General features: G+C 40.8%; 1 protein-coding gene across 2 annotated transcripts; it reads right to left on the reverse strand.

Annotated features, from left to right (window-relative positions):
• Positions 1 to 232: 232 nt before the first annotated feature.
• LOC140995345 (uncharacterized) lies at positions 233 to 12,138 on the reverse strand. 2 transcript variants are annotated; one of them, XM_073465311.1, is made up of 13 exons: positions 11,964 to 12,094; positions 10,738 to 10,849; positions 8,716 to 8,809; positions 7,872 to 7,926; positions 5,004 to 5,144; positions 4,760 to 4,920; positions 4,326 to 4,424; positions 3,268 to 3,413; positions 2,914 to 3,085; positions 2,691 to 2,803; positions 2,418 to 2,505; positions 1,412 to 1,472; positions 1,264 to 1,323 (listed from the first exon to the last, which is right to left on the reverse strand). In XM_073465311.1, exons 1-12 carry the CDS (start codon positions 12,073 to 12,075, stop codon positions 1,419 to 1,421), a joined length of 1,347 nt encoding a protein of 448 aa, XP_073321412.1. In that variant the 5' UTR covers positions 12,076 to 12,094; the 3' UTR covers positions 1,264 to 1,323; positions 1,412 to 1,418. The 2 variants fall into 2 exon arrangements, with proteins under 2 accessions (XP_073321411.1, XP_073321412.1); XM_073465310.1 differs by having other exon boundaries at positions 233 to 1,472; positions 11,964 to 12,138.
• Positions 12,139 to 14,132: the final 1,994 nt, after the last annotated feature.

A 14,132-nucleotide genomic window follows, 5' to 3' on the forward strand; every position in this document is an offset into this window, starting at 1 on the left:
CTAGGTATAAATTATGCCAATATGTGATGTCACCAAGTCACTGAATTAAAGGCGGGACTACTGACGAGGCGTTTCAGGAGCAGTGTTTTCTGCGGGAGAGAGGAGCTTCTCTTGGTGCAGACTTTAGGCTTTTTTAACTTTCAAGACCTTTTAATAATCACAAGAACATGTATACAAACTGAAAAGGCATAATAGATCTCCTTTAACCAGGACAAAAGAAGAAAAAAAGAAGTCAGTAGAAAATGTTTAATCATTTTTGAGGAAGAGACAGAGCATAGTTTGAGTTTCATTCTTTGAGTCGGGGTTACTAAAAAATCATTTCTAGACAAAAGGGTTGAGTCTCAATAAAGACAATAACTGGAAACATTACACAGAATAGATAAATTCACATACAATGTATAAATGAAATATCTCGTAAAACAAAGCTTTTCCCTAAAGAGGAGGGAGCTAACACACACACAATACACACTGACAGTGTTCACAATGATATTGCAAACAGCCCGAAGAAGGTTTTCTACAATATTTGGACAAAAAAGCACCTCAGAGACTAATAAATATGTCCACAAACACTGGAGTGAAGGCAGTATATGGTGATTAGGTCGTAAAAACTAGGTTCTACGGACAACATGAAGAAGTTCAGTGCTCATTAACAACTATCTCAGTGCAGTGACAGACTTCACTGCTCACCGGGTTCACTATACTGTTGTATTTAAATCACAGCGTTTTCTGTAAAATACTATCACCTGACTTATATATGAACATATCTGATGGCTCTACACATCACACAACAAAAACACATGTTCAAGAGAAGGACAGAGACTCTTTGGAAGGAGGAGAAAAGCTGGCAGCTCTGAGCTGTATGAAAATATTCGTCCGACTATAATGCCCGAGTGTCGTATTGGTTATTGCCATATTGCAAACGGTAAGAATGCAAACACGAGACATTCTGGTGTCTTCTGAAGACAACGTGTCAGACTTCAGGACGCTGCAGGATCATGAGGACTACATGAGGGCGAAGATTTACAGAGGACATCGTAGAAAACTGGCAGAAAACAGCTCGTTATTATATATAGTTTATAGAGATTAAGAAAAAAGTCCAGTTGTAAACACTTCTAGCATAAATCAGTTCACATTATGAAATGACTACAATCACAGTTATTATTAAAGGCACTTTTTTCAATTTTGGATCTTAATCTTTAATCTTTAAAGATCTTGAGATGAAAAACACTGGTAGTGATCCGTGCTACACCGGCCCGACTGAGAGGAGAAGAACCTGATTGTTTGGTGGACAATCATCTGTTTAGAAAAGTCCAGCTGGTTCCACTAAAAAACACACAAAAATGATGCCGCTTTTCACAAAAAATCTTGAAGCAATGTGCCGACACGCACGTAGAACCTGTCTTCAGCTTACCCGGTGGTCAGAGGTCATATTCTGCTGCACACTGCTGGAGGTACCATTCATACAACTTCCCCTGTGGAGGAAAAATGTAACTGTGTGAGATTCATAATTCTGATGAGTTTCATTTAAATGTGCACTGAAGTTTAATTATTTATATTTTCATGAAGTAAAACCACATCTTTGATGCTGGTCATGGTCTAGGAAAATGTTGTATAACCAGTGATGGAATGTAAGTACAATTTTGAGGTACTTCGCTTGAGTATTTTCATTTTCTACTACGTTATACTTCCACTCCACTCCTCCTATATTCATTTGATAACTTTAGTTACTAGCAGTTTGTAGGTAATACATGATTGATTGATTTACAGCACTGGGCTGCTACCATTTGCATCTAACTTCCAGGAACTATTGAAAGGCTCGACGCTCGGCCATTGCTTTAATAAAAAGATCCACTGGGGTGAACCGAGATGACGCCACTCTCTCTAGTCAAGGGCTCTGGTTAGTCGTTACTTTGCAGATTCAGATTATTCAGTGATGACAGGCTATTACTCGTGACCTGTAACCAATCAGCCCAGTGTTGTTTGGGCGGGACATTGAGTGAAACCACAGTGGTATTTTATTGGTAATCAGACACAAAAAGGCAGAAACTGAATATCGGAAATTGCTAAATATCGGCCCCAATAATCAGCCAGGTTGATAATCTGTCTATCACTATTATGGTTGGCTTTTTTGTTCTTTTCTATTTGCCATTTGATGTATTTTCATTCCATAATAACCTCTCTATATAGTAGTTTTTACTGCTAATGAGTCTCTATGCAGAAAATGGTGCGGCATGTCATCCAGCGTTACCCTTTGTTGTGTTAGCAGTTAGCTGTGGGCCATGAATCCAAAACAATGGATTGAAAAACTCTACAAAGCTCTGTGGAGTTGCAGAGGAAGTATTTTTTCTACTGCATTACACATAGTAATTACACATAGTACTACTGCAGCTTTAACTAATGTACTGGAAGTGGCGTACCTTCTTAGTTCTGACGATATCCTGGATATAATCGCTGTACTCTGCCATCGCCCTCTTCTCCTTCTTCGTCAGAGTCTTATTCCCTCGGCTGAGAAAAAACAATATCACAACACTCAACAACCATTCACAGCGTGTGTGAGAGTGTATGTATTTGTGTGAGAGAGAGGGTGTATATGTTGGACTCTGGATGCTGGAACCAGTACGTTTTTTTGGCATTTTGCTTTAAAGGATGTGGATGTGGATGTGTTGGGATTGTATATTTTTAACACTCACCCTGCAAAATATTTGGCCAGGAAAAGCAGGAGGTAGCAAAAAGCTCCAAAAAAGATCACAAACACAACTTGTCCATCTTCTGGTATCCAGTCCCACAAATACATCACTATTCCCTGTGAGACACACACGTTGAACAGACAGAACAAAGTGTGCACTTTGAAAAAAACAGAAAAATACAGAATGAAATGAGATTTTCTTCCTCTGCGTGACTCCCGGGACTTACTGCGCAGATGGAGACAGTCCGAGCCGTCCCTTCGCCCAACAGCTCATCTAGTTGCTCTTTGGAGAGGGTGTTCACAATGAAACTGAGGATGAAGAGGGCAGGCAGGACAATACCCAGAGCGCCGCACATGAACGAGTGGAAACGGTTGCTTTTGTTGTAGCTCACATCCGCCCTGCATGCACAAAGAAGATATCTGGTTTTAATATCATATTTTCCACAGCGGGTAATATCTGGCGACTCTTATCTCCTCCGTACACACATGATACGGGTTATTTGCTCAAAGGTGCCACCTGTCATTTTGCATCAGGGTAAATTAGCTTCAGCAATAAATGAAACAGAGTAACACGAGCTCACCGGTCCTTCTCCAGTCTGCTGCTGATGGTGGAACAAATGAGGTCAGAGTCCTTCTCCAGCTGATCCAAAGTCTTCTGAACGGCCTGGTTGATGGTCTTCTCGATGGTCTGACACACCCCATCGATCTGGTTCACACACCGGCTCGGCTAAACGAGACGAAGTGCATCAATTTTTGGAATAACTGTGCAAACACCAGTGCATCTTAAAGAGGGATGGTCTGGAAACTTCCACAACAAATCCTGAGGGTGTTTTTTGACTGACGGCAGGAAGCGAAGCTGCACTAGCTCAGCGAATAATAAATTGGAGGTCAGGAGGGAGGGATGCACAAATCTACCGTGCGGAGTAGAGCTTTGCGGTTGTAGATCACAAGATGGTGCAGCAATAACTCAAGACTGGGGCAGCCGGTGTCAAAGGTGGCTGATCAAATGCGATGGTTTACAGCCCCTCTTCCCCCCCAAACAGTAGATAACTCTCTCAGTCATCATATTGCAAAACAAATCATCCTGTTCTAGCCATCAAAACCCCAGCAGGAAACCTGAAGTGGGGAATTTACATTCAAGGACAATCAATGACTGTTCAGCCCCAAGGATAGCAGAGAGCTTTAAATCCAGACTTCAGATCAGAGCTGGAGCGCTTAAAGGAAAACACAAGAATCTGCGTTTAGATTGGTTCACTACAAACCTCGCTTCCACTTTGCAGTTTTGTCTGCCACCAGGCACTAAAATCTCCCAGGAAAATTAAGGCCGTCAGCCAGGCACCATTTCAATCTGCTTTCATGTCTCCATTACAGACTAAATGAATGAATAAACTCTTGTTATTTCCTGTGTTGTTGGTGGTTGCTACTCAGGAAAACAGAGATGATTCAGTTGTGATTTGCGACAGCAGTGGCAATAATTATACCAGCTGGAAACACCAGGGGAGGAAAAGTTGTCTGTTCCCACCTTATGGCTGAATGTCCACCCTCTCTGGACTTGCTGACTGAGCGCTGACGGGCTTCAGTCATACGTACCTATGCCTAAATCTCATCCCGGTTAACTGAGCCAGACAAGCAGTCTCACCTTCGATGGGTTGGGGATGTATATTGTCGGCATCTCAAAACCACACTTGTTGAGACCTGGACGGCGACACAGTTCCTGAACTATCTGCATCATCACCCTCTGCAGAAGTAAAGAAACATAAGTGATTTATTTCAACTTTAACTTTTAGGATGAAAAAAGCCCAATATTAAAGAGGAATTCTGGTATTTTTTAAACATGGGCCCTATATTCACATGTTTTGTCAGACACATAGAACAACAACTTCAACCTGTCAGTGGCAAAAATGAAATAATTTCAGTGGATGTAACTTTGACCGTCAGAGTTGCCCCAAAGGATTAAATTGCAGTTTTGCAGCTGTGTCATCGCTGCCAGATTAACTAGATTTACTACACCAAAACATGTTATTACAGGACCCATGTTTAAATATAACAGTATTCACCTTTAAGCAGACTAACCTGTCTGTCTGTTTCACTCCCAGCCTCATCTGCCTTGCTGAGGTAGAACAACAGCTTGTCTCCACATTTCTCACTCAGACTCTCCACGATGTTGAGTGTGCGTTTGCAGAGTGCCTGACCCATCGGGTCGAAAAACACAAACACCAGGTCGGCCTGCTCTCCTGCAAAAAATGAATGAAACATCAGTTAGGAGGGCGCGACAGCTTTAGAGCAGGTGGTTAAACTTGGAGCTGCAAAGACGTACCCAACCAGGTGATGGCGCTGTTGACATTAAAAGGGTAGACCATGTCTCCGTCCACCAAACCGGGCGTGTCCACAAATGTCACCAGGCTGAACTTCTTCTGCTTGGAGGTGGAGATCTCAGCAGACAGATAGTCGGTAACACCTGGAAGAAACAAACAAACGTGTGTGTGCAGGTGCTACAGATGTGATAAATAAAGGGTTGACTCCCCCGCAGGAAGCTGTCACCTCTAATGACTCTATTATTATGTACAACTGGGAGCCGCAGTGCAATCAATACTTGGAATATCGAGAACTCTGTCAACTTTTTTTTTATGCTTGCGAGGTTGCATTTCCAAGAAGAGTGTAACTGAATCACAAAAAAATGTACAGGATGATCTGCGTCAAAGAAATCCTGCGGCCACACCCTCATCGACAAAACTTCCATTCAGACACGTGAAAACACTTGTTAAGGTCGGTCCTTCTCTGAGCTTTCTGGTTGTCATGGTTACACACAACAGCTCTTCAACTGGCAGCTTTAGCATGCAGCGTGGGACATAAAGCTAGCCAGTGAAGAACGACTGTGAGGCAACGCACTGCGAGGGGGTTACGATACTCCGACACAACCGCCACACACGACTCTGAGCTTCAGAACAGGATCGCTATTTAGACCCACTACTCACGAAATAGACCCCACCCACATCCACCACCCCCATCCTCCCTCCACACACACACACACACACACGCTGGCTCGGGATGACACTGAGCTGTTTCATAGGAAGAGGCAGGTGTTAACAGCCAGCACAAATCACATCCTTGTGCTGCAGCGAGCACGACCACTGCTGCTGTGGCACATTAGCATTCCCTTATGCTTCTCTTACATCAGCAATGCATCTTCCTCCGATCACGCGTCTTTCCCACGGTCTTGCAATAATCGTTGCACCACAGGTGACAGGAAAGCATTGTCAAGATGCTTCACATAAATCACTACACGGGCTGCCGGTCTGTACTTAACCCAGTCAGGACTGTATACAACATACACATGCATGCAAAGAAAAACAGCAGTTAGCTCATTTGAAAATAAGTGAATAAAACAGCCCTGATACAGACATATTCACAGTCCTCCGGGTCTCCTGAAAGGTGACGAGGAAACGTGAGCGATATCGCCAATGGGTGCTAAGTTCCTCAAGTGACTGTAACTGAGAAGGCTACACTGGAGATCCTGTGAACGCTGAAAAGGGCAAAGGCTCTAATAATGCTGCATCGACTGCAGGACTAAAAAAGAACTTGTTGGTCAAAACGAGGAAACAACACAGCCTAAAATCTTATGACGACTCATTTGACCTATGGAAAAAAACAGTCACAATTCCCACGCAGCATGTCGTCAAACTCTTGACAACAGGTTGATAACACAGACAGAGTTAAACATGCTTTATGTAAGTCTCAAACAAGATTAAAAAATGCTCTCCTGGTGTCTCCCAAAGGAGACCAAACTGTATAATCAGCAGCTACTCCCACATAAGGATATATGGTGCTGTTTTCTGATGAGTCATCCTCATGAGTCGCTGTGACAGGTAAACAAATGCCTGGTATAGAGTATTTCCTGAGGGCAGGCGGTGAAATAAAACGGCTCCTTGTATTCCAGCAGCAGATCGTTGGTGTTGCAGGCCTGCAGAGCTCTTTGCTGCTCCAGTCTGGGGCTGTGCCGTCTCTAATGGCTGTGACATTTCTCAGCAGCTCCTCCACTGCACTGCTGTCGATGGGGCGTGTGACTCACACGCCATACCGTGAGCGCTCCGGTCCGCACCCAGTGAACCCTCACTCAGTGCACGCTCACTGTCAACGCACACACATACATTACTGCCCTCCTCTCCCCTCCCCCCCTCTTCTACGCTGATGCTCCCACTCAGACAGCAGGCACACCCAGACTTTCTGCATGACCACCTCAACATCCAGAGGCTTCAGATGAGCTGAGACCAAATGTGCTGCTGATTGCGTCTCTTTTCTGTGAGAGTAATCTCATCTCACATATCTCAGATGCACAGTGTAACAAGGGGGGGGGGGGGGGGGGACGGGACGGTAGTCTGGTCTGATTTATAAAGAAAAAAGAAAAGAAGCTGTGACTCAGTGTTGAGTCATCAAGGTGAAGCACCTGAAGTCAACATCAAATCACAAAAGATAAGCCTGACCTGTCAGAACAAGAACCATTCAATAACTTGCACAATTTCTGTTTTCCAGAACAGAAAAACTCAACTTTTTGTTTTGGAAACTTGAGTCTGTGACGTTCACTTCGATTAACTTTAAGAGTTTCCAGCAGTCGGAAATAAAACCTCAAATCTCAAAGGAGCTGATCCCTGCCTGCAGCTCATGATTACATTCATCTCCTAATGCAGCCTCTCCCTGATTTTCCAGCAAATTTGAGTTAAAACACTTTACCCCTTCACAAAATCAATAAAAACACAATCTTCTGCATTTCTCCATTGCGCACACTTCAAAGGTGATTTTATTCATTTGAAATTTTAGGCATTATGGTAAAAGTTAATGAAAATGTGCACAAAGACTGCAGTGCTGATTTTATCATCCTACAGAGGGAAGAATATTTTAAGCAGTTTCAGTATCAAACATGCAGAAAACTCTTCTATTGTGTGAGATGCTTAGAAATGTTTCCATAATGTGACGCATCACAATACAGTGCAAACTCTGCATGCAGAAACCACATCTACAAATAATGACTCATTTAGGAAGATAAGAATGTAATACTTTAAATAAATAATCACAGAAGAGAGGAACAATGTTTCAATGTCAGCACATTTTCAGTACAAACATGTTAAATGCTTTCAACAGGACACTTTTCAGAGAGCCATTACGAGTTACTGATGAAGAGGAGGCTTACCTTTGAACTCGAGGAGTGGTCGAAAGTGAGGGTAGAGATGTAACGTTGCATTTCCCTGCGAAAGAGTTAAAAAATGACAGTGTGAGAAATAACCTGACGAGACAAAGATGAATCTGCAGTTTGCTACAACAGAGTCCTCTCTCTTCTCGGCACTTCGTACCCAAGTCTTACACCAGCAGCTGTGCTGCGGCTCAGTACGCTCGTGCTAAGCTTTTCCTGTACACAGTAGATAATCCCTCCATTCTGCAGTCCAGCGCTGCAAATATATTATTCATCTTCATCACCTTCACCACAGCAGGATATGAACAGAGAGGCAGAGGAAAAGGATGAAGGAAGATGGAGAGACAGGTGTCTCCCGAGCCTGTTTATATGCTGCAAAGATGCCTCTGCGCGTGTGTGTGTGTGTGTGTGTGTGTGTGTGTGTGTGTGTGTGTGTGTGTGTGCGTGTGTGCGTGTGTGCGTGTGTGTGTGTGTGTCTATACAACAAGGCCCCTCATTGGAGCAGCATGCAGAATGAGAAATCGCCACTGACTGAGGGAGTGCCCTCCAATACGAGCTGACATCGAACACGTCGTCTTCGTCAACCTCTACGACGGGCTGCAGCTTCAGGTCCCGTTACTTCACTTAAAGGAGACATTTTCTAAGACGTGGCCAGAATCTTTGTTTAAAAACATTCAACAGAAGAAGCAAAAGTGTTGCTGTTATGTCAAACACGTAGTTAGCTGTAATACCACTTTGCACCGACAGGAGGCGATACTGTGACGGCCCCTGTGGTGTCAGCTTGAAGTTATAACGGTACGTCAGCTGGACGTAGTTATCACGATTCTCTTTTGAAGCATCTTACCGTCAGTGATTCCCTTTTGCGACCACTTGTGATGAACGTGAAACCCTGCGTTTCAATGGCAACGCCTGCTTTCTGTATGTGCTCTTCAGCGTACCTACGATGAAAACAACAGGCATAACAAACAGGTTATACTAGTAACTCTACAATTATTTCAACTAGGGCTGCACAATTAATTGAAATATAATCAAAACACACTATGGCTAAGTGCAATAACCAAACTGCAAGAAGCAGAAATCTTTTGATAACGTCAAAATGTGTGATAAACAATATTTTAATGAAGTACTGTGGTGCTGCAGAGATCTCCTGGCCTGTAAATCTTGTTCTCCAGATGCAAGAAAACACACATCATCATTATTTTACTAGTTTTTCTAGTGATAGAATAGTAATAGTGTTTCATTGTGATGCAAAAATGATCATTCCCACTAATCGTGAATCATATCGCAATCACAATATCTCAAAATAACTGCAATATGATTTTTAACCATTTTACGCAGCCCTCACTTTCACAATTTATCTCGATATCACGATATTGTCCCGCCCGAATATTGTGATAGACAATCTTATCATTGCTCAAACTGTGCTGGGTGATTTACTCTGAGGTGAGATAGCAAATTTGCGCTGTTGCCCTGTTTTGTTAACACCTGCTAATGGCAAAGACGACATGTAGCCTCACTCACATCCCTCGGCTCATTTCCCTGCTTCAAATCTGAAATAATGCCAAATTGGGGAGCTGCCGTTCTTAGAAAATAATTCCTCCATGTCTGTATGCTAAAGCGCTGAGTGCATGCTGCTACATCAGGCCGATTAACGTGTAGTAACCTCCTCCTTTTTCAAAATAAAAGCCTGAAGATGCTGCAACAGCTGATATTCAATATTGTGAAAGAATATTCGATGAGATCTAATATCGGCCAATGCCTTTCAGCTAATCACGTTTTAATTAATAAACTAGCCTGGTGCCTGCCTGAGGATTGGTAGAAGGCGGGATGTGAGCCTCAGGATGTCAGATAATAAACGGCACACTGTCAAATAGGATTAAACTGTTTAAAATGTACAGACAGCTACATAAAACATAAGCTCTCATCTTGTCTGAGCTGATTTATCTGATTCCAATGTTGTTTATCATAACAGTGAAGACGATCGCTTCCTCTCAAGTGCTGCCGTACACAAAATGCTCAAGTCAACGAGTACAGAGAGTCTAACTTATCCGATATTTCCATTTCTGTTTACTCTCACCTCACACAGCCTCGCACATCACCACCTTCCTGCTGAAAACACCTTCAGCCTCGGGGCTAACAGCGACTGTTAGACAGCTGAGCTCCTCATGAAGGAGGTTTCAAAACACATTGCTGAACCAGCTGAGTGACAATTCAATAATAACAGAGTTTTTTACGACCTTTCAAACAGAACAGAGGGGATATGTAATCAATAACCAGCCAAACCAAAAGTCAATCAACCATTTAGATGATATATCATTTGGTAAGTGCTTAAATTTTCTGCTTCCTGAATCTCAAAAGTGAACAACTGCTGCTTTTTTATCAAGTTTTAAACAATTCATCCAACAAAAAGGCTGTTTTAAAGGTAACTCCTAGTGATGGACATTTTTATATTTTAATGATCACAAGATTAACTGATAAAGAAAACAACAGCTGCAGCCAACTGAGCTGTTTACAACAGGATCCCTATCCCAAAACATCTGGGGTTGTTTTAGGCCACCGTGGAAACGTTGCTAACAATTAGCAATAATTGAGATTGATTGACAGAAATGTTGTTTGCGTGATGTTACGATTATGTCTGAGTGATTTGATACATTCAATAAGCCAAAAATAGTCCGTTTCATATCATTTTTTGTGTGTCTTTTCCTAAAAGACTGTTTTATATTATATCACAACACATATAGTTATGAAAAGATCAATGTGATGGAGGATTGCTATCAGGGACGGCCCCTGAATGCTCAAATACAGGGACCAGGTTTAAAAAAAATCAGAATTTCTCCCTTAACAAGTAAAAAAAACGACGTATTACCAGTTAATGAATGAACTCTTCCCTGCAGAGTGGTTACCCATTATCATCACAATGATCTTCTTTCTCGGAGGCAGCAGCCGAACTCCAAGACTGCTGGCAATCTTCACCAGGCCTGAAAACACACACACACACACACACACACACACAGTTAGCAGGTACGTATTAATCATCACCATGTAATGCTTGAAATCAGCTGTGAAATAAAATACAAATATACGACCAAAACTGCTAAAATCAACTTAACACAACAGCAGGTGTGGCGTCCAAAGAAACATGAATAGAGAACTGATTTTCTATTTAATGCATTTTCTAGTATTATTTCTAATATTTAATTTGTGCAGGGACGGTGAGGACAGAGTTCAACCACCACCGAGGAGCCTCTGAGCAGCAGTGTTTGTAATCAGCGATGTGACCTCTTTCATGAATAAAGGTTAAATAAAAATCTAGAGGGGAGAAAGGCTAAATTGTTAAACTATTTCATAAGTAATTTTATATATTTTCCAATGAGCTTAATTAAAAAAAAGGGTGTATTTTTGTATTTTGCTCACATTTTAAAGGGCAGGTAAGGCACTTCTTGTGCCAGCTGACCATAAGTGGAGCTCAGGAGTGAAAGCTTGAATTTACAACCCAGTGTTTTTGACATGAATGCACCATTATTATTATTACTACTGAAGTGAAGCAGCTCTTGTGTTTAACCAGAATTAACTAACATACTGTGACAACAGAGACAAGTGAACATGTTAAAGAGCCACTCCTTGAAGTGCAAAGTCTTCACCTCCACACACACACACACACACACAGTGATCCAGTGAACTTTAACAGGATTATTGTTGAAGTCACCACATTAATCAGAGAAAACCCATAAAAACCTTGCAGACATGTGTCCAGCCTCATGTCTGCAGCAGCAGCCCTCCTGTTGGTTGCACATTGCACGAGTGTCTGTGTGTTTGTGTGTCTGTAAACGTGCAGATAAAGTGAGATAAAGGCGCTGCAGCCCTGCAGAGGAGCCACACCAGCTCTCAATGTCATGAGTGACACTGACAGACAGCTGCTGCAGACCTCCACCTCCACCTCCTCCTCCTCCTCCACACACTCAACCAGCTTCAAATCAGGCTTCAGTCCACCACAAACTTCAGCCCGACTCAACCGCAAACTTACATAAGACCACAACTACGCTGTGGTGTGACGCTGACACCGATCGATCCGCTGATCTATCGATTATTTACCGTTCTCGCTGTCCACGTACAGACCGTGGCACTCCTTCAGGATCCTCTCGCTCGGGGTGGTGATCGCAGACTCCAGCGGGTTGGCCACCGAGCGGGGCTTTCTGCCCGACATGACGACCTGCAGCAGCAGCAGCAGCAGCAGCAGCCAGCAGCCACGACCAGCCGCCTCTCTGCTGTTTCCGACAGCGGCGGGGGAAGACTTTCAGTGTTGCACAAGGACGCTCCCGTGCGGATGAAGCGCCCCCCTGCGGCCAGACACGCGCATCACACCATCACAGCAGGGACAGACCACGGATGTATTATATAATATAATAATAATAATAATAATAATAATAATAATAATAATAATAATAATAATAATAATAGTCTTATAATAGATCCATGGGACAGACTCACTTCACAGACATCAACACAACCTTAATACAACAATGTGCTGCTGTATTAGATGTGTTTAAGATGCGTGAAAAAATATATCAAAATATATATAAAATATATATCTTGTATTTAAAATATTTCCACCATGTTTTCTGAAGTGTTGTCTTGTGAAATGTGTTTTCTAAATTGTTGTTGTATTTTTGTGAAATGTCATATGAAATGTTGTGTTTCTAAAGTGTTATATACGTTTATATATATTATATTTAAAATATTTTCGTATTCGTATATTTCGTATTAAGTGTTGTGTTTTCTGAAATGTCATGTTACTGAAATGTGTTTTCTAAATTGTTGTTATAAATGTTATTGTGTTTTGTAAAAATGTTGTTGTGTTTTGTGAAATGTTGTGTTTTGTAAATTGTTGTTGTATTTTGTGAAATGTTGTGTTTCAAAAGTGTTATATACATATATATCATATTTAAAATATGTTTTCTAAAGTGTTATATATGTTTATATATATTATATTTAAAATATTTTCACATTGGTTTCTAAAGTGTTGTGTTTTCTGAAATGTCATGTTACTGAAATGTGTTTTCTAAATTGTTGTTATAAATGTTATTGTGTTTTGTAAAATGTTATTGTGTTATTTGAAATGTTGTGTTTTGTAAAATGTTGTTGTGTTTTGTGAAATGTTGTGTTTTGTAAATTGTTGTTGTATTTTGTGAAATGTTGTGTTTCAAAAGTGTTATATACATATATATCATATTTAAAATGTGTTTTCTAAAGTGTTATATATACGTTTATATATATTATATTTAAAATATTTTCACCATGGTTTCTAAAGTGTTGTGTTTTCTGAAATGTCATGTTACTGAAATGTGTTTTCTAAATTGTTGTTATAAATGTTATTGTGTTTTGTAAAATGTTATTGTGTTATTTGAAATGTTGTGTTTTGTAAAATGTTGTTGTGTTTTGTGAAATGTTGTGTTTTGTAAATTGTTGTTGTATTTTGTGAAATGTTGTGTTTCAAAAGTGTTATATACATATATATCATATTTAAAATGTGTTTTCTAAAGTGTTATATATACGTTTATATATATTATATTTAAAATATTTTCACATTGGTTTCTAAAGTGTTGTGTTTTCTGAAATGTCATGTTACTGAAATGTGTTTTCTAAATTGTTGTTATAAATGTTATTGTGTTTTGTAAAATGTTATTGTGTTATTTGAAATGTTGTGTTTTGTAAAATGTTGTTGTGTTTTGTGAAATGTTGTGTTTTGTAAATTGTTGTTGTATTTTGTGAAATGTTGTGTTTCAAAAGTGTTATATACATATATATCATATTTAAAATGTGTTTTCTAAAGTGTTATATATACGTTTATATATATTATATTTAAAATATTTTCACCATGTTTTCTGAAGTGTTGTGTTTTGTGAAAAGTGTTTCTTAAAAATTGTTGTTGTGTTTTGTGAAATGTTGTGTTTCTGAAGTGTTGTGTTTTGTTATGTAGTTTGACTGAGTGACTTCCAGCTGCTTCTGGTCACGAGTGTGTCTTTCGTCTCCTGTCTGTGGAGCAGCAGCACTCAGGGCCGTCTGAAGATGATATCATCACTGTCGGCTGTCTGCTGGTTGCAAGAAGAAACAAAAACAATAAAGTGTTGGTTCTGTTGTGGGGTTGGATTTTCACTTTAGTGCTCGAATGCTCAGACGGTAGTGTGCACAAATTCTCAGAGGCTCTTTCAGGATTAAAAGTTTTCCGCCAGTAAACTATTTAACTGTTTGGGTCATGTGTGC

This window comes from Pagrus major, chromosome 5, assembly GCF_040436345.1.
Source record: "Pagrus major chromosome 5, Pma_NU_1.0".
NCBI classification, from domain to species: domain Eukaryota; kingdom Metazoa; phylum Chordata; class Actinopteri; order Spariformes; family Sparidae; genus Pagrus; species Pagrus major.

Coding starts and splice junctions, on each gene's coding strand:
- LOC140995345 (XM_073465310.1), bottom strand. CDS start 12,075: ATGTCGGGCAGAAAGCCCCGCTCGGTGGCCAACCCGCTGGAGTCTGCG. Junction 10,850..11,963: donor GTACGTGGACAGCGAGAACG/GTAAATAATCGA, acceptor GTGTGTTTTCAG/GCCTGGTGAAGATTGCCAGC. Junction 8,810..10,737: donor AAGAGTTCATTCATTAACTG/GTAATACGTCGT, acceptor TTTTCATCGTAG/GTACGCTGAAGAGCACATAC.